Source organism: Sinocyclocheilus grahami, unplaced genomic scaffold (genome assembly GCF_001515645.1).
Source record: "Sinocyclocheilus grahami isolate Dianchi unplaced genomic scaffold, SAMN03320097.WGS_v1.1 scaffold193.1, whole genome shotgun sequence".
NCBI classification, from domain to species: Eukaryota; Metazoa; Chordata; class Actinopteri; order Cypriniformes; family Cyprinidae; genus Sinocyclocheilus; species Sinocyclocheilus grahami.
This window is the reverse complement of record NW_015505372.1, coordinates 1,178,189-1,200,285: the sequence shown is the minus strand read 5'-3', so window position 1 is coordinate 1,200,285 and position 22,097 is coordinate 1,178,189. Positions and strand designations below refer to the sequence as shown.

Genomic DNA, 22,097 nt, shown 5'->3' with positions numbered 1-22,097 from the left:
GCCTATTGAACCTCTCAGTCATGCGACTGAAGTTCAGAATGCTCACACTCAAGCAAGTCATGTCTCAGATCAGGTCCGAGGACTGGTTTGTCACGATCGATCTGAAAGACGCATATTTCCATATCTCCATCCTTCCTCATCACAGGAAGTTCCTGAGGTTCGTTTTTGGGGGCAAAGCGTACCAATATCGTGTTCTTCCTTTCTATCTTGCACTCTCACCCCGTACTTTCACGAAGTGTGTGGATGTTGCCCTGGCTCCGTTGCGACTCCAGGGCATCCGCATACTCAACTAAATCCCATTGCGGCCTACCACGCCCCTCTCGGTGGCATCTCAGTGGGGAGAAAAATGTGTATGTATATTTAATTTGCTGTTGTTGTTTTAGATCCCTTCAAAAATGATGTACAACAGATACTTCATTGTTTTTTATTTTGCCATAATATATTTGGAAATTATATACCTAAAATGCAGCTTCAATGACAAAGTGCAACCCTGGCCCAAGTACAATTTCTGTAAAGTGACCTGAAACTCTCAGAGACTGGCCTGGGCCTATGAGAATTCACTATACATCGCTTGCTTAGAAGCTATGCTCATATATCTATGATTTATCATTTGAAGCATCCAGGTAGAACTTTCTGGTTAAAGTTTCAATCTAATGACAGTTTGACCCAGGAATGCTCCTCTTGACATTTTCGGTTTTAGTGAGGTGACACTCTTGACATAAACTGTACCTTGTGCATGATGGAGCAAAAATTTGATATTTTCTGATTGTGGCTCATAGCTGAGGTGTGTGTAGCCTGCAGTGTGAACTGAGTTGTGTTTTTTGTTTGGGGGAATCTCAGAAAGGCTGTGGCTGGAAATATTTTCACTAAACCTGGACTCAAGGCAGAGCAAATATTTGTTGTCTGGTGGTAAACAGGCATCAGTCAGGGCCTCAGACAACACCATTTCCTGTCTAGACTGTGCTTTCTATGTACCAATATCTGTTATCAATCACTAGGAGCATTACAAAAAAACAGCCTAGTTCTCACCCACCAATAAGACTTTCAATCTTTTTAAGATTTTCAGTTGGAATTATATTTATTTTACAATGAAGTACATTGATTATTGCAGATTTATTGATTAAATGTAATGATTTATTAATTAAAGTACTTTACAAGTTATTTACAAATTGTATTACTTATGCGGTTAAATGTGCATTTGGACAATAATTAATTTCTTTTTTTATTTGTCAAGCTTTAAGATTGTCATAACCTTTTATATCGGACAAATTAATTAAAATACATTCATTTAGTTGCACCTGCACCTTATAAAAAGCCTATGTACTGTATATAGCTTCGCTATAAAACATATGCATCACTTCATAACAGCTTTAATTAAATAAATTAACTTTATTGCATTATATGGTGCTTAAGAGATCATTAGGCGCGCAGTGCTGCTGAAAACTTCTTGCCTGAAGGATCCGGAAGCGCAGATGCCTGTTTTGTGACCTCACTGTAATTTTATCTATAGATGATAAATGGAATTGAGAAAATTAATTTCCTTCTAAATGTAGGGCCGTATCACTTTGTAACCGCCACCGTCACCATGGTTATGTTGTTAAGTTACTAGCACATGAAATGGCTTAATAATCTGTATAGTCATTTTAATCAAATTAATTTCTGAAGACATTGTAAAGAGGTGATGACATCATAAAATGCATTACAGCCGCCATTCATCATTGTGATTTTAAATTATGCCGAGTGATTGCTCTATGATGCGTTTGCTTAGGGGACAAAGAACTGATAAAGGAGTTTAATTGGCTTGGAAAGGGCAGGCGAAGTAAGAGTGGCCGATGAAGAGAGACCTTGCGTGACCTTTCTCTGCCATTGTATGCGACCAGACCCGTATTTACAGTCTGACGATGATTCATTCCAATTTAGCTGATAGAGTCTTCATGTTTGGTTCTGGTTATCAGAAGATTTCTCCTCTGAAGTCAAATGCCAGCGCTGTGCCGTGCATCAGATCAGAGAAAGGAAGTGGCTGATGGGCAGCATTTATTGGCTGTTGCTGGACGTCTTTTCTTGGTGGCATCTGGTTCTGATTGATCTCTTTGGTGTTTTGTGGTGTGGTTTTGACTGGTCAGTGTTCAGCTGTTGCAAAACCCTGTTGATTTACTCAACATGGCAGTATTTGGAGAGATCCATACAAGCCTTTCATTCTTGGCATTACAAACAACCGTGCCTTTTCATGTAGTATATTTAAATGAATTTGTTCACTTGGATTCATTATTCACGGTTTGGAAATGTTATGAATTGCATCTACCGCTGACGGCGCTTGCATGAGAATGTAAATTTAGTATTTATTTTATTGAGCTGACACATTTCTGTGGCACTGACAGAGATATCATCACTGATATAATGTTTGGGGATGAGAATCTGCATTATCAGATTGCACACAAGATTGTATCCATTAGATATTAGTTGTGTGTTATATCGAATTTCAAATTCAAATGTTAACCATTATGTAGTGTTTACTTCATGTGTGCATTGATCCATGAGGAGCCCGTTAAGCACGGATGGGCAGTTGTTTCTCTTTTTTGTATGTGTGTGTGTGCATGCATGCATATGAAATAAGTGCAAAGAGAATGATGAATATATTAAACTCTATAACAACATAAGCGTGGGAAGCTCATCAATCAGCCTTACGGAATGACTTTAATTTGAATCTTTGCATGGCTAGAATATGCTCTCATGAATAAAGGATTTAACTTGGTCATGAGCTGGAACGTGTGTTAACAGAGCGTGCAAACGTCCCACGCAGTTTGTCCGTTTAGGATATAAAGGCGCCCTCCTCCGAGCCAGCTGTTTAAAACATTCTCAGTCACACATGGGCAGCTGACATGACCTGTAATTTTACTGCCTCATTTTATCTCTTAATTGAGATGGACTTTTTATTCTAATTGTGTTTCATATCTCTTTTTATTGCAATAAAATGTACAGTTGTGATAGTTCTCATCACTTGTAAAATTGTTAATTTTATTTGAATGCAGCATTTAAGTATTGCAATTATCTTTTAAAGTGAGTGGTCATTAATTTACATACTCTCAAAGATTAAAAAATAAATCAAAAGTCTATATTGTTTTTTGACCAATTATTAGTCTTGTGGAGTGACTTTTGAAAAAAATATATAAAAAATGAAATGGAAGTTTATTAAGCCTGTAGAAAAAATATTTCTAAAAGATTTTTTTTGATTATATTATTTGGTACATATGGCTTTTATGGGCTATTCGAGGAGGAAAAACACCTCAGTTATATTCAGAGGCTTAAACCTAACAAAAATATGCGATTTAGTGTAGTCGATGATGTTTACAGTATATAGCCAACAAGTAAGATGACATTCTGATAGCGTGTATTGTAAATCAGTGAGATAGCATAACATAGCATACTACTTGCACAAAATGCATATAAATATCAGTTGTCATTCGTATCTCCTAAGATGATATGATCAAAATTCTGTAGTTTTTATTGGGGGAGACTAAAAAATGCAGTGCAATGCAATACAGTAGCTGTTTAACACTGGATGGAAACGTCAATATGCACACTAAATTTGAGATCAATTGTTGTGGGTCATTTGTTGTTATCTAATAAGAATACATGCACATAAAATATACTGGAAACACATTTACCATATGAATTCCTCGATGCGCAACAAAAACTCTCATGTGACTTTGCCTCAACAAATCATCGCACACAAATCTCATTGCACACCATCTCAATGTTGTTTTTAATCATTCTGAAATGTCTGAGCCAAATTCTGTCATCAAAACGATTTGGTATAGTTACCTCCCAGAACTGTCTCATACGATTGCATTCCCAAAGTTTCCCCAGTTGAAACTACTTTCATTTTTATTATTAATAATTTACGCCAATTTCCCAGGAATTGACGATTTTGTTCTCTTGAACACATGGGATAGAAATGGTGCTTTATTCGCACATTTTTAGGCTATATTCTAATTTTCCACGCAAGTTTAATTCGAAACTTTGGATGGAAACGTAGCTAATGATGATTGAGAAATGTCCAAATGAATGTCCATTAAAAGTCTGATGTAATATATTTGATATATTAAACATAATTTTCTAAAAAATGATGAATGGATAATTAAGTAAATCGTTTCAGTACAGTATGTGTTCATCTTGAAATATTACTATCAATATAAAAGTTATTCTTACGTTTATTTTATAAAAATCAGTAAAGATTTGACAGCAAAAAGACGTGTATTACAACCTGAGGGTGGATATTTTTAGTTATGCTTTTACTTGCTTAATAACTGTCAATTAGACAACAAAAGGCATGAAGAAGATAAAGTAGTTCAGTTTATTGAATTGTATTTTGAAAATTCTATGTATTGCAATATTTTACTCACACATTTCTGAATGTGGAACTAGTGCTGAATTTCCTGCTTTACTTCATTGCAGAGCCTTCAAAATAGAGTTGAGCATTGGCACATTCCAGTAAAAATAATATGATTCTGACACATGGCGCAATAGCGCTTCGGGCGACCTGAGTTTGAGTTCCAGCTCATGGTCATTTCTCGATCCCATTCCTCTCTGTCCTGTCCAGTCGTTTCCTGTCTTTCTCTGAACTGTCCTCTCATAATAAAGGCAGCAAGGCCAAAAATATAGCCTAAAAATTGCACCATGGGAATAGTGCGCCTTGGTTAGTAGTCGGTGTCTAAATAAATAAATAAATTATGAGGAAAAAGATGGACTATTGCAGTGAGAATATCAATTCAGTATAGTAACATATTGCAATACTTTGAAATACCGAACAAAAAGGAATTCATGTCTATTACGTCCAACATAGCCTGTAACCTTTGAGACTGGTCAGGAAAACAGATGTAGACGGTCACGAACAGTTTGAAAGCTCATTTATGATTGTCGTATCTCACCTCAGCCTTACATAGATCCCACCTGGACAGATTGGGCCAGGTCTGCCTGCTGGTTTAGCGAGCTCTCATGTTATAGAAAAGGTCACCATGAGGAGCTAATGGCCATCATCACTGTGCCAAATTAAGGCTCATTAGACGGACCACATCCCGTGGGCGCTCGGTCTTACATCAGAACAAAGAAAGCCATTTTGACCTGCAATAATTGCCTTGATTGCATCATCATCTGCTTGCAACAGAACGGCTTGAATTCCCGATTCATTTGAGCATGTTTTTGATAAATGAATGTCCCTGTAAGATAAATTACTTGTCTGTCGTAGCACAAAATGTAATGTAACAGAGGGGGGGTGAAACTGGAAAGTGATGTATGTCCTTCATTGGACACAGAACATTTAGTTTTTATTAAGAGTTTAACACGTACACGATACATTATTGGAGGTTCAATAGCCGTAGCTTTGCTTCTCACTGTATTTCACCCTGATGAATTAGCAACTCAGCACACCACGTAAAATGACAAAAGGAAATGAGCAGAGCAGCATTATTATGACGTGTTGCACCAGGCCTGGCGAGGCTGGGTAATGTCTTGGCGTGGAGGCTTGATGTTTATTACTTTGGCTAATGTTACCTGCGTGGTTGTGGTTTTCTGCAGGAGGAGATGAGGAAGGTGCTGGAAAGGTCAGCGCTAGCCTTGCTATTTCATTAGCAGATATGTGCTTTTTGCGTTCTGTGCCACAGGCCCGTTGTGATAGGAAATGTCTTTAACAGCCAGTTTTCTATTACTTTGTGAATTAATATCACAGTCCAGAAAAATTAGATTAATTATGTGATTGTGACCTCCATTCTATGAGTTTGAAGATGTATAGTTGTTTGAAGATGTGATTTTTGTGTGTATGTTTGTGTACACAGATGTTTGTGTCGACATGTCAAGCAGCCTGATTTCATTTATATATATATATATATATATATATATATATATATATATATATACACACACACACACACACATACACACTGTTCAAAGGTTTGGGATCAGTAATTAGTATAGTATTTTATTATATAGTATTTTTTATATTTTTTTAAAGAAGTTTCTTATGCTCATCAAGGCTGCATTTATTTGATCAAAAATACAGAAAAAAATTTAATATTGTGAAACATTATTGCAATTTAATATAACGGTTTTCTATATTAATGCACTTTAAAATATAACTTATTCCTGTGATGCAAAGCTGAATTTTCATTAGCCATTACACCAGTCTTCAGTGTCACATGATCATTCAGAAATCATTCTTTGGAAACAGTTATGCTGCTCATTTTATTTTATATTATTTTATTTATTTTTTATTTTATTTGAACCTCATACATTTTTCAGGATTCTTTGATGAATAAACAGTTAAAAAGTATTTTTTTTAAATAGAAATCTTTTGTAGAAAGCTGAAATACAACAAAAAAAGAAATTTGATGAGATGAAAAACTTATAAATGAACAAAAATGTAAATTAGAAATGTTGCGTAACTAACTGAAATAAAAAGCTGAAGTGCTTAAATTCTTAAAACTAAAACTGAAATAAAAACAAAACAGATTTTTTTTTTAAATGTCATGACAATAGCACATTACTAAAATATAAAAATAAAAGCTAACTGAAAATACAAATATTCATAAATAGTACATAATAATACATAATTAATAATAAAATGAAGTCGGCAAAAATGGTTGAATGCCTGACATCACTTACAGCAAATTTGGCTCAGTGTGTAAATAATGCGCTGACTTTGAGGAAGTTTCTATCTGTAATTTTTGCAGATGAAAATACACACCCTTAACTTCCAATCTAATATAATTTAATGTCATTCGCACCCTGAACTGGCTTTTTTCCAAACCTGTTTAGTGTTTTGCACCTGCACAAGCATCCCATTGTTCAATTCTGATGAAATCAAGATTGAAGTTGTTGGAATTTTAGTCTACGTTATATGCGAGCAAGTTATGCTTCATGGCTTTGACGTTATATTGGCTATTTGCACTCAACAAGTGTCTAAAAACAGAGCAAAACTCTGTAATGAGAAACATGCAGAGGGAATAACTAATTGGCAAAATTGATCACTTTAAAAATTGAGTTCAGTCCTGAAGGCTATCAGACATGTAGTGTGTGTGTTTGTGTATGATGCACAATGGTGTGGGACCTCCAGCATGGAGAGGGAATAAACAGCCAGCCGAGGCTGCTTGATTGCTCTGGATTGTGGGAGGAAAAGGATAAATTAGCAATTCATTCTTAATTACAAAGACCAGAAAAACATTGCAGCTAACAAATGAAGCAACAAAATTACTGATAGGGTGTGCTCCGTTTCCGCGCCGCACTAAAGAATCGTTCTCCCGCAAGTCGCAGGGCCAAGCTCTGATTAATGATGATTTCTCATTGAATCGCTCCAAACATTTATGAATCCAGCCGCCTCGGCGCTCCTTCCATAAATCTATGTGGGGGAGAAACATTTCCGCCCACAAAGTCACGCAGATCTTTGATCCGTAAACAGCGCCGCGCACCCCACCTGATCTTGCTGCGCTACCGGGGGTCGTCGAAATAAAGAGCCAGTTCACCTCACGTTTAATGCAGCTTATTTGCGACGGCGTTTGTCAGTCAGTGAATGGCTGGCAGTCACGTCACCATGTTCGGCCTGGGCGTAATAAAGAGTTGAGTTAAAGCCCTGGATACAGGGCGTGCCGAGCGTGTTTTGAAGTGCCATGGTCATTCAGCAAGAGGGATTTATGGCCTGCAGTCCATCAGCTCTGATCTTAAAAGGCTGTGATTAACAGCAGCGAGAGTAGAGATGGGATGCGGCACTGCTGTAGGCAAACCTGTCAAGGCCATACCACTCAGAAGCTTTTTACTCGGCCTGTTAACAAGGGGACTCACTCTCTCTTACACACACACACATTGTTTTTCTGTGGGGGGTGGAAGATAGTAGCATATGTCTCTTTCAGGATGGAATAAGACCTTATTCAGGGGCTCTTGAACCTATTTTTTTAACAACTGTATTTTGTCTTGAAATTGACTGATATTTAATTCTAATTATTTAAATAAATATATATTTAAATCTGAGAGACTACAATGCCTTTTTAATATCTCAAATATTTTTCTTTTCTTTTTTATCTTGTGAGAATTATAAACTAATGTATTTACTCATTTGTCCTTCATAAAAACGTTATAACTATCTGGGATCCCAGGAACTGCAGGTGTAAAAATTATATTAAACATAATGATTTTTTATATACTAAAATGTGATTTATTTTTATTTATTTTTTTGCTAGTCAAATTGAAGCAAAAAGAAGCAATTTTTTGTTACATACTCGCACGTGTGTGTGTGTATTTAATTTTAAGTTTAATTTTAAATATTTTAATCTTTTTAAATACAATTTTAATTTGTCTGTTTATTTTATTTGCTCAATAGGTTTTGGCTATTAATTTGATTGTAATATAATATAATTAAATCTGTTCTAAGCCCATAACAACTGCATTTTGTCTTGAAATTGACAGAAATTAACTAATCATTTTTAAATCTAAATACATATTTAAATCAAGATATTCCAAGGTCTTTTTAAAAATCTAAATCAAAAGACAGGTTGATCGTTTGATTTGATTGCAAACTATTCCATCATGTAAAAAATGTTTAAATAATAAAATAAAAGTTATGTTTGGTCTCAGAGACTCCAGGTTAAAATATGATTAAATGTAATAATTTTTTTACATGCTAAAAATGTTATTGATATTATTTTCGTCAGAATGTTGGAGTCAAAGCGAAGCAAACAGAAACAGTCTACTGGATTAGAGTCTCATTTATGAAAAACGGTCTACTTTGTGATTTAAAAACAATTACTGTTAAAGCTTCAATAATATCTGTAAACTACTAGTTTTTAGTTGGGATGGTAAATAAAAGGTTTATTTTCAAATTCCTGTAATAACTTTTACTCATTAGCATCTCAAATAAAAAAAATGCATGTTTTCATGTCGACTTAAATTTGAAGTGTATTAAAACCATTTGTTATATTTTTAAACACTTGAAAACTTTACATTCAAGAGTATTCTGGCAGGTGTAAGGATGAAGTTCAGAAATAAGAAATGAAAGATGAAAAAAATGAAAGAATAATAGCTCACACAAATCACTGTGCAAGTAGACTGAATGAGGCTTGCATTTATGTGTATTTATCCCAATGAATTTGGTAACAACATTTTTAATTGTTGAAACGTTTTAAGTATTTATTTCTCGTAATTTAATGTGCAGTTATTGAACATTTTAGATCAGTTTCTCATTGTGACATATGTTGCTTACAATATTTATTTAAACCTAGCCAAGTCAGTACACCCCCATCAGTACAATCCCACATCACTCAGGCAAAAGCACGTACTTTTAACGCCACACCATTAGTATGATCTCCCAGACTTGCTGTAGCGGAGACGTTGTGTCAGCTGTGGTTGGCAGAATATCTGTATTCTACCAAATACGGATGCACAAAATTAGTATTGCACTCAGGTGCATGTCAAAAGCAATCTGTCCACTCACAGTTTGAAATTAAATCAGATACACTCATTATCTCTTTGCACTACTAAAAGGTTTCAGGCATCTGAACAACCACAACCTGTCCCTAAAGTTTTATCTCACTTGCTTGCACAGGTGGAGAGCACGCGGCCACTGTAACACATCCACTTCCTGCGGCCTTCTCCGACCTGCTGCCACACTTCCTGGTGGAGCCTGATGATGTTTATATCGTTAAGAACAAGCCAGTGACCCTCACCTGCCGCTCAACCCCTGCCACTCAGATCTACTTCAAGTGCAACGGCGAATGGGTTCACCAGGATCAGCACTTGATCGAGCGTGACGTGGACCCTGCCACAGGTAGACCCTCTCAACACTCTCTCCGAGGGCGACTAAAGCCGGCTGACCCGCAGCATTTATAAAATGACACTAGAAAACAGGAGTGCCTATAAAGGATGCTTTCTAGGCGTGATGCTCTTTCTTCTTCTGTAGTATAGCACAAAATACAAGGACTTCCTTCAAAGCAATTTTCAAAATGTCTTCTGCCCATATCATGAAGAGGGCTTGCTTTGTGCTCAGGGATTGGACTGTTGCATTAGTGTACTGTCTATCATAAAGGGCCGGTTTAGTTTGGATATGTCTTGGTTTTTGGAGAAGAGGCAGCAATATTAATAATTAAACTGCAAAAAAAAAATGTCAGTTTTGTAATCTATTAATAATATAATTTAATAATAAATGCCTTACTGTGATTTTACTCTATAGTTACCAGATGTTGCTATGCACACTGAAAGCTTTTAAAAAACTGTAGTAACAGCAGTATTATATAAGTATTATATGTTCTATTTATTAATAGTAATCATTTAGCTTAACCGTAGGCTGTTCATGGTTTCCAAGCAACATTACGGTCAAAGTTAATTCTGTAAACTTGGCAAACTAATATATAAGTATTAGGCAAGACATTATGCATAATGATGATGTCATACTCTATACAGAGGCAATATAGAGTCAGATATTTTTGTATGAATAGCCTAATGAACAATTTTGGCCTTACATAATGTAAGGTCACCTAATGAAGAGTTTGTGACCCATGATAAATGATAACGGATTGAAAGCCAGATGTTCTTTATCGACATTTCAGGCAGCTTATCATGTGCAATGACTGAAAACATTATCTTTAAAGGGGTCATATGATGTTGCTAAAAATAACATTATTTTGTGTATTTGGTGTAATGCAATGTATTTATGCGGTTCTAGGTAAAAAAAAACACATTATTTTCCACATACTGTACATTATTTTTACGATTTTTACAAAGCTCATCGTTCTGAAAAGCAAGGTGTGCTCTGATTGGCCAGCTATTCAGTGCATTGTGATTGGCTGAATACCTCAAGCGTGTGACGGAAATGTTACGCCCCTTACCGTGTTTCCGTGTGTCCCAGCGCGACGAGACAAAACCAATAAAACCCATTACAAACGAGGCATTTGTTGCATCCAGTGGGGATATAATTACTGATTATAATGACTTATACTGTGTTTTTACGCGTTGCGTATTGCGCCGCGTAAACATAAAACCATGTCTGCATTTGTGATCGGAGAAATGACATACAACAAGCACTACTCTACACTGCTCAAACTCGCGTTTAAATCATCAGTGACAAATAAATATAAAATATAAATAAATAAATATAAATATAAAATACATACTTACAGGCTGTGAGTCAGAAGTGCCAGACCGTTCTTGCAAAGTTGGAACTGCCCCACTTTATAGAAACATTATGTCCTCTTTTGGAAGGCCAAACAAAGTAGATTTGCTTTCACAACGAAACGCACAGCGGCTTGAGTGAGCGGAGACCGGCGGATTCGACAAAGGAGGCTTGCGGCAACCACATGTGACGAGCCCGGGCTGGACTCTGCTTCGTCAACGGTGAAAGCCGATCAGGCGATCCACAGCGCAAAGTTGATGTATTTCCTCAGCGACCAGCACAGATCAGCTCTAGGCATGATAAAGCAGATATGGTCCTCTTTTGGATGGCCAAACAAAGTAGTTTCGCTTTCACAATGAAATACACAGCATCTCCACAACATGGTGGCGGCAGCAACAATACTACAGCAAGAATAAAAGTTATGCCTTCTTTCTTTACGTGAACATTTGGGTGGCGTTATGTAAATATTCCCACATCGTGACGTAGACATGTGGGGGCGTGTTAGAACGAGCCGTTTTAGGTAGGCGTGGTTGACTCTTAAATCTTATAAAGAATATCTCTTTGGATTTGAGACTTTAATCTTTGCAACTTTACAGATCTTCTTTATGCACCAAGAGCTTGTAACACTCCAAAGAGAAAGGAAAAATTGAAATCGCATCAAATGACCCCTTTAATTTGAGAAACTGTGAGAAAGTCGAGTGGCTCCACAAAATTAAAGATAATATTTTAATAGAGGAATCTAAATAACGCTTAGATAACTTTTAGATAATATATTTGAAAAATAAATAAATAATTTAAAAGTTTGAAATGAAGTTGTCTTGCATTATTGTGTGGGCTATTACACAACAAAAATTATCCCATAGCACATATTTATCATTTTATGTTTCATTTTAACTCCTTTAATAGATTTTTCCTGTTTATTTTATGTGCGCAATATATTTTAATATACTGTTAATTTAATTGTAATAGTGCCATTAATTTGATCGTTTGACGTTGTTACCATTGTAATTATATTTCAAACAGCTGTTACTAGCTTTCTATCTTGGATGCCACCAGTTTTGTTTTACATCTCTTTATATCACTGCAATTATTATCAAATCTCATTTACTCTGTAATTTAGGTTGTAGTAGAAAATATATCAGATGTTTGTCTACCTGTTAGCGCATGTGAGGACAAGCAATATGCAGTGCAGTAGGAGTTGCTATCTCTCAACTTGAGAATTGTTGGTGTAAAGCAATATGGTGGCCCAATAGTGCACAACACAACAAAATCTCCACAACACAAAAGAAACAAGTCGCAACACAATGAAATTAGCACAACACAATGTAAACAAGCTGCAGCGCAACAGAAACAAGCCACAGCACAAATTAGCACAGCACAACAGAAACAAGCCGCAACACAATGAAATTAGGACAACAAAACGAAAACAAGCCACAACACAAATTAGCACAACACAACGTAAACAAGCCGCAACATAATGAAATTAGCACAACACATCAGAAACAAGCCGTAACACAATGGAAACAAGCCACAACACAACGAAAATTAGCACCACACAGCGGTAACAAGCTGCAACACAACGGAACTAGCCACAACACAATGAAATTAGCACAACACAATGGAAACAAGCTGCAACACAACGGAAACAAGCCACAACACAATGAAATTAGCACAACACAACAGAAACAAGCCACAACACAATGAAAGTATCACAACAGAAACAAGTCGCAACACAGCTAAATTAGCACAACACAACGAAGCACAACAGAAACAAGCCGCAACACAATGAAATTAGCACAACACATCAGAAACAAGCCGCAACACAACTAAATTAGCACAACACAATGGAAACAAGCCACAACACAAATTAGCACAACAGAACGGAAACAAGCCGCAACATAATGAAATTAGCACAACACAACGGAAACAAGCCACAACACAAATTAGCACAACAGAACGGAAACAAGCCGCAACATAATGAAATTAGCACAACACAATGGAAATAAGCTACAAAGCAACAGAAACAAGCCACAACACAAATTAGCACAACAGAACGGAAACAAGCCGCAACATAATGAAATTAGCACAACACAATGGAAATAAGCTACAAAGCAACAGAAACAAGCCACAACACAAATTAGCACAACAGAACGGAAACAAGCCGCAACATAATGAAATTAGCACAACACAATGGAAATAAGCTACAAAGCAACAGAAACAAGCCACAACACAAATTAGCACAACAGAACGGAAACAAGCCGCAACATAATGAAATTAGCACAACACAATGGAAATACAAAATTAGCACAACACAACTGAAACAAGGCGCAACACACCATGGAAACAAGCCGCAACACAGCTAAATTAGCACAACACAACAGACACAAGATGCAACGTAACAGAAACAAGCCACAACACAAATTAGCACAACACAACGTAAACAAGCTGAAATGCAACAGAAACAAGCCACAACACAAATTAGCACAACAGAACGGAAACAAGCCGCAACACAACGAAATTAGCACAACACAACTGAAACAAGGCGCAACACACCATGGAAACAAGCCACAACACAAATTAGCACAACAGAACGGAAACAAGCCGCAACACAACGAAATTAGCACAACACAACTGAAACAAGGCGCAACACACCATGGAAACAAGCCACAACACAAATTAGCACAACAGAACGGAAACAAGCCGCAACACAACGAAATTAGCACAACACAACTGAAACAAGGCGCAACACACCATGGAAACAAGCCACAACACAAATTAGCACAACAGAACGGAAACAAGCCGCAACACAACGAAATTAGCACAACACAATGAAATTAGCACAACACAATGGAAACAAGCTGCAACGCAACAGAAACAAGCCACAACACAAATTAGCATGTCCTATGCGTTGTGGAGATTTCGTTGTGTTGTGCACTACTACAACACACCATGGAAACAAGCCACAACACAACAAAATTAGCACAATACAACGGAAACAAGCCGAAACACAACGAAAACAAGCCATAACACAACGAAAACAAGCCATAACACAACGGAAACAACCAGCAACACAATGAAATTAGCACAACACAACGAAAAAAAGCCATAACACAACGGAAACAAGCTGCAACAGAATGAAATTAGCACAACACAATGGAAACAAGCTGCAATGCAACAGAAACAAACCACAACACAATGAAATTAGCACAACACAATGGAAACAAGCTGCAACGCAACAGAAACAAGCCACAACACAAATTAGCATAACACAACGGAAACAAGCCGCAACACAACGAAATTAGCACAACACAATGAAAACAAGCTGCAATGCTACAGGAACAAGCCACAACACAAATTAGCACAACACAATGGAAACAAGCCACAGCACAATGAAATTAGCACAACACATCAGAAACAAGCCGTAACACAATGGAAACAAGCCACAACACAACGAAAATTAGCACCACACAGCGGTAACAAGCTGCAACACAACGGAACTAGCCACAACACAATGAAATTAGCACAACACAATGGAAACAAGCTGCAACACAACGGAAACAAGCCACAACACAATGAAATTAGCACAACACAACAGAAACAAGCCACAACACAATGAAAGTATCACAACAGAAACAAGTCGCAACACAGCTAAATTAGCACAACACAACGAAGTTAGTCCTATGCGTTGTGCTGTGGCGATTTCGTTGTGTTGTGGAGATTTTGTGTTGTGAACCATTGGGCCACCGTAAAGCAAGATCGCATCCACTGCAGAATCTTATTTTCAGTATCATTTGGTTATTGTTACTAGCTTAGTGTAGCGCTAAGGGGTTAAGAAAGGCTCTTTTGATTAGCTTAAAGGGTTAGTTCACCCAAAAATGAAAATTTGCTTGTGTTTTACTTACCCTCGAAGCATCCTAGGTGTATATGACTTTTCAGACAAATCCAGTCGGAGTTATATAAAAAATTGTCTTTGATCTTTCAAGCTGTTTAATGGCACTCAGCGGGTGTTGCAATTGAACAGTCCACAAGTCGTCAAATAAAGCTTGCACATTCATAATAAAACGTGCCGCAGACGGCTCCGGGGGATGAATAAAGGCCCTTTGTAGTGAATCCATGAGTTTTTGTAAGAACAATAGCCATATTTCAAACGTAATATACACTTTTCTCTCACTTCCGTTATCTATCATACGCGGATCCGTTCTGGCGGAAGGCGTATGACGTATGCGCAGTCTGAGATATGCTAGTCTCGCGAGTTTGTTTAATAGGAGCAAAGGAAGCAAACTTTCCTTACTTTGGCAAAGAAAAACCAGTCTCCTCTTGGTTTATATCGAAATCCTCCGACATTTTTCTTTGCAAATCTTCAGTTTGTACTTCTAATTCATGACCGGCGTTTTGTTTTGTTCTCTCTCCGCATTCGTCATTAATCACGCAACGCTGCGCATCTTACGTCATCCACCGGAATTGCTTCAGTAGATGACAGTCAGCGGAAGTGAGAGAAAGTGTTTATTACGTTTGAATTTTTTTAATTACGTTTTCTTACAAAAACTCATGGATTCACTACAAGGGGCCTTTATTCATCCCCCAGAGCCATCTGCGGCACTTTTTATTATGAATGCACAAGCTTTATTTGACGACTTGTAGACTGTTCAACTGCAACACCCACTGAGTGCCATTAAACAGCTTGAAAGATCAAAGACAATTTTTAATATAACTCTGACTGGATTCGTCTGAAAGAAGAAAGTCATATACACCTAGGATGCTCAAGGGTAAGTAAAACACAAGCTAATTTTCATTTTTGGGTGAGCTAACCCTTTAAAGAAGATAATCAGTCATTGAGGAGGGCAGATACGATACTGTGAGGGATTTTGCAAGACATTGGTGTGAATATAGTCAGTGCTTACTGTTGTTTTACAATGCATTTTGGACATTTCTAGGGATTGTTTTGGTGCTCTGAATGATTCTGACTAAAAATGACTGACTCCCTGAGCAGCATATATACTATTGTACTAGAGATTGGATCGAGACAGCCTATATTAATGTTCAAAGATACTAAGTTTCTTGGCAACTATAAACAGCCACTGTGGTTGGTCCAATGACTTACATTACTTGGCAGAAGAGTTATTTATTATTATTAATATACAGTACATTGGTTTTTCATATTTCCTTTGCTGCTATTTTATGAAAACAATAAGTCACTGCCGCATGTCCCAAAATACATGGTTTTATGTCTTGAAATGTTGCACAATAATATTTTAAAGCTTGAACTGTCTGTTTTTTTTTTAATGATTAGTGTCAGTTCCCTCAAACACGTCCAGCATGGTTTCTCTGCAGTTTCTGATTTGTTTCTTGTTTTTCAAGGCAGCTTTGTGTTGTAATTCCTCTGAGGTTTAATCACTCTCCCCTCTGAGAGCAGTTTAAGAGATGTAGCCGGCGCAGTAGCCAATTTGTTCAGCTGTACCTGTTCTTATGTGGACATGCTGTGTTTTCTGTTATTTTCCTCCGTCTCGTGATTGATTGGGATCTGCCGACAAGTACTCAGCTTGGCTTTCTACAATGATTGTTCCTAGCATCAGTAGAATAAAAGAATTTCCTAAAGGGTTTTCTGTGTCTCCCGTTCGCCGTCTTCCCCTCGTTCTCTCAGAAGGTGGAGGCGGGGAACGGCTCGTCAGCATTCAGCGAGCGGATGTTTGTGTGCTTGTTTGACGCTCCTTGGCAGAGGCAGTGTAGGGGCATAGGGATTCACGTCACGCATGTGCTAGGATTCAGAAGTGATCTGTAACTTAAAACCTCCAATTCACAGCATGACAGCTGATTGGGAGAGCTGACGTCCTTATGACATGCTGCGGAGGAGCTGCGACAATTTTCAGGGGAACGTCGCATTTCTTAAGATGGAGGATATGCTGCTAGGTATTAGAGCAGACAGGCATAAACTCCTTTCATCTGTCTATAACACATGCACACATTAGACTATTAACATTCAGTTTCTTTTGGCAGACATTACATTGTGTTTATTTATTTAGCTGTGAGTCACATTTTGAATGCACACACACATTCTTCATTCGCTGATGTGAAGACGGCTAGTCTGTTTGACTGCCACCTAAGCTAGTAGTACATCACGTTTTGCCACCTGGAAGGACTATGAAACTGTTTACAAAATCACAACGTATTAACATGTTAAAGCGGTGCTATTATGCTTTTTCACTTTTTCAACTTTAGTTAGTCTGTAATGTTGCTTTTTGAGCATAAAAAATATCTACTTTTCAAAAACTACAATGAACGACTCGCTTGCAGGCGGCTATAGTAAGGGGCATGACATTTCCCGACCAGGCGCCGAGTGCTGCCAATCACAACACACACTGGCCCAGCTAACCAATCACAGCACATTTCATATTTCAGAAGGCGGGCCTTCATTTGATACAGGAACTATTCGAGCCATTCATGTCAGACTGGGGAGAAATGTGTTGTAATAATGTAAAATATGTGAAAAATAATGTGTTTTTCGAGCAACCTAGTATGAGAGCCTGTTCTAGTACACCCCCAAAACAAAATCAAGACTTTGTAAAAGAGCATAATAGGACCCCTTTAAGTGAATATCCTTGAAAAATGAATGATTTAAAAAAAAAATGTTTTAAAGCTTGTATTCTGGGATTTCACTAAAAATCTAACACACGTTAGTGAGGTTTTTGCCTACACTCTTAAAAATAAAGGTGCTTCATGATGCCATAGAAGAACCTTTTTGTCTAAATGGTTCCATAAAGAACCTTTAACATCTGAAGAACCTTTCTGTTTGACAAAAGGTTCTTTGTGGTGTAATAAGGTTCTTCAGATTACAAAAAGTTAAGAAAGAGATAGTTCTTTAAAGAACCTTTGACTGAATGGTTCTTTGTGGAACCAAAAATGGTTCTTCTATGGCATCGCTTGAAGAAACTTTTGAAGCACTTTTATTTTTAAGAGTGTAAACTAGAACAAAATCACTAATGGGGTGAGACAAATTTGATTTAATATATATTCTCTAAAAAAAAAACTTGAAAATTTATGGAAATTTCTAATTAAGAAAACATTTTTTTAAATAAAATTTTGCAGTTTGTTTGTAGCTGTAACTTTATCTTGACTCAAGTAAATTCATGCTGTAGGACGTTTAGAAATTGTAATTTATTAATTTTTTTACTGGAAAATACTGGTTAAGAAAACATTTTTTTATTTTGCAGTGCGTTAGCAGGAGCATTGCATGACTTCGGTAACTGTCGCTCTGTTTGAAAACAGTCTGTTGTCAACAGTGAGACAGTACAAGGTCTCATCATGACACCCCATTCCTCTTGCCTGTGTGTTGCTGATGAATGGCCAGCGTTTGGCCAGAGATGAAGGACAAACAGATGTCCAACAGTATAGGTTTCCGAAGGTACCCACATTGATCTCTCCCAACTTCTACATTGTGCTGTCAGCAGTGTTTTGAAAAGCAAGCAGCGGGAGGCATCGTCTCCTGTGTAGTTTCAGAAAGTCTGGCTCAAAGTTAGTGCTGGGAAGTAAACTAGACTCCTGACTTTTCCTTTTGAATAGAAAAACAACTCAAACATATGTCAGCTCATTGAAGCGGAGAGTACAAAGTAGTTCCACTTGTCTTGCCAGCTCAGGTGCAAAGGAAATCAGTGTTGTATGGATATTGTGTCTTAGGATGTGTCATTGTTCTAAACAGGTTTTTGTCCTTAGTCGTCATGGCATTTACATTTTTGTATATGTGACCCTGGACCACAAAACCAGTCATAAGGGTCAATTTTGTGAAATTGAGATTTATACATCATCTGAAAGCTGAATAAATAAGCTTTTCATTGATGTATGGTTTGTTAGGACAGTATTTGGCCAAAATACAACTATTTGAAAATCTGGAATCTGAAGGTGCAAAAAAATCAAAATATTGAAAAAATCGCCTTTAAAGTTATCCAAATGATGTTCTTAGCAATGCATATTACTAATCAAAAATTAAGTTTTAATATATATATATATATATATAGTAGGAAATTTACAAAAGATCTTCATGGAACATGATCTTTAATTAATATCCTAATGATTTTTGGCATAAAAGAAAAATCTATAATTTTGGCCCACAATGTATTTTTGGCTATTGCTACAAATATACCCCAACGATTTAAGACTGGTTTTGTGGTCCAGGGTATCTGAATCTTTTAAGTGTGACAAATATGCAAAAAATTAAAAAAAACAGGAAGGGGTCAAAAACCTTTTCACGGCACTGTATATAACTGATGCTTTTATGCAAAGTGTATTATAGTTTAGGGAATGCTACAGCAAAAGTGCTGCCAGGGTTATCGTTAACTAAAACTATTAAAACATTTTTGTTAATTGAAATATAAAGCTGAAATTCAAAAAATAATAACAATAAAAATAATAAATTAAAAACATTGTGAAACACCATTAAGTTAATTTCATTTAGTTGAAGTATAATCACTAAAATCGCTAACTGGAAATGAAGTATTAAATTAAAAGCTAATTCAAAATATTCATAAAAACAATATTTGTGTATAAATAATAGTAAACACTGCTTGCTGTAATGGATTTTTTTCTTCCAGTTTTACATTCTCTTTCTCCATCACATTGTTTTTTGTTGTTGTTGTTGTTGTTTTTAGATATTTATATTGTTTTTAATATATGTCTGTGTTATTAATGTTTTAAAGGTGCTTAAAATATTTGTCCATCATAGTAGTATTTGTAGTACAGAATTAAATCTAAGAAATTATTTCCAGACAGGATCATTTTACTATTACTGTATTACAGTAATGAGATTGTTTCACATTAGTGTGATTTTGAGTTAAAAGTGTGCTTTATTTTATGAAAATAATTTCAGAATACCAGGGGTGAAAAATTACCTGTATATTTCTTAACGAGATTCCCCCCCACAATATCAATATATTATATTTACTATCGATACTTCCAAATGTCACAGCCTTCATCATATTTCTTCCTTCACCATTAAAACTCAGACCGTGCAGTCCCTCGTTCTTATCACGGTTTCAGTCATTGGTACCTTGAGGCAGTTTGATCTCATCGATGGATGTTTTAGTTTGCAAATATCAAGTTATCGACAACTATTTGGTATCTGTCTGCTTGGTGCATGTCTCCCTTATATCTGCAGCATTAACTCGAACGAAGAATAATGCTGCGATGTGTCCTTCCTCTCCAGTGTATCAGTGTCCACTATCGATTCTTTCCTGGGAGTCTATTGGTTCTCATTACCTGTCTCCAGTAACTTATCTCAATTGTATTTCTCTGGCCAGTTCAAAGCTTCTCCCCTTCTGCTTTAACACACACACGCACAAAGGTTTCTCATCATCTCGTTTGAGGAAACTAAGCTAAGACATGGGAGAGATGAAGACATATCCATTCAAAGAGAAATCAATGATGACAGTGGATTTGCAAGCACCAGACCTGGATGCCGGCTGATCCATTACGGCAATATTCTCATTTAACTAACTGCAGTCTCAGACATAGGTGGGAAAGATTGCAAATGCTTCGGATTGTCCAATTTGATTTGATTTGTTGCCTCCGAGAGGCTTTCGTAGGAGATAAATATGCTTTTGAACGTGATCACTTTTTATCTCATATAATCTGTCATACCTGACAACATCGCATTTGAACATCGCATGACTTATGGTCATTTGTGGCAACACTTTGAGAGTAATTGCCAAAAAAAATCTGAAATATTTGCCTCTTTAGAGATAGTTCTTTGCAAAAGACACCTCACTGACTAGTAGATATGCATTAAATAAAATTTTTCCCATGAGCCTCTGGTTTTGATAATATGAGATTGTTGATCAAATTTCGAATTCATTCGTTATAGTTTGCAGCATGAATTGTTGATAATATATTCTTTATCAAATGAAAGTTAATCAAGTTCCATTGGATCAGATTCCCTTCATTTATTTTGTTAAATGAGCAAATTATAATGATTTTTTCCACGCCAACAATTTGAGCTTGTTTTCACTGTTTCACTGTCCTGGGTTCCTACAGGCAAACTAAGATGATTAGAACAATCACTTTTAATTGATGAGGCAGATTTATCCCAATTCCAAAGATCTCAGGTAGAAAAGGATCATTTCAGTGGCCCTTTTACCATCTGAATTATAGGGGGAATGTATAAAAAAATGGACCTTTGTTTAGCTTGTGGGAGAGGAGAGTGAGTGCATATCCTAAGATGAAATGAATTATGGGCAATTTTCAGAAACTCATGAGAATTATTGCCACCCTGTCCACATACTCGGAACAGTGTAATTAAGTTCATGCAGACTCTAATGTCTTTGATTAAATGAAACCATTCTTTGACATGCTACGATTTTTCTTGAAACATCAGGCCTCCTGGTCATACATTTACTGAATAACAGAAAGAAAAGCAATCACAGGGCTCCATTTAGAGAAATCATTATTATTCATTGTTATTTTTTTTTCAAGATTGAAACTACCTGGGAAAAGTACTTATAGACTTGATGTGAATATATTAAATAATATTATATTATTTATTCTTTAAACATAAAAGTCTAGCAGAGCTGTCAAAACATGACCATGGATGGAGGAGTTCAATCTGGACTGCATGGTGATTTGAAGAGAAGATTTAAAAAAACAAAACAATTGCATTCATTCATGCTATAAGATATACAATTCAAAGGTTTGGGGGTCAGTAGGTTATTATTATTTAAAATTTGATTTCACTTTATTTATTTATTTATTGAAAAATGAATACTTTTATTAAACAAGGATTATATTTAACAAAAGTGACAGAAAAGACCTTTACAATATTACAATAATAATAATAATAATAAATGCTGTTTGTTTGCTTTTTACTTTCTATCAATCAAAGAATCCTGAAAAACAGTGTATCGTGTATCACGGTTTCCACAAAAAAAAAAAAAAAAAAATTTTGCAGGGCTGCTTTTTGCAAACG

The 22,097-nt window shown here is 36.4% G+C and overlaps 1 protein-coding gene across 1 annotated transcript in view; it reads left to right on the top strand.

The window, feature by feature from the left end:
* Positions 1–2,730: 2,730 nt before the first annotated feature.
* Positions 2,731–22,097, top strand: part of LOC107594947 (netrin receptor UNC5A-like) — a 116,368-nt gene continuing 97,001 nt past the window's right edge. Inside the window, exons 1-3 of the mRNA XM_016285178.1 lie at positions 2,731–2,751; positions 4,859–4,862; positions 9,587–9,808. Coding sequence (XP_016140664.1) covers positions 2,731–2,751; positions 4,859–4,862; positions 9,587–9,808 — 247 coding nt within the window. The remainder of the gene's footprint in view (positions 2,752–4,858; positions 4,863–9,586; positions 9,809–22,097) is intronic.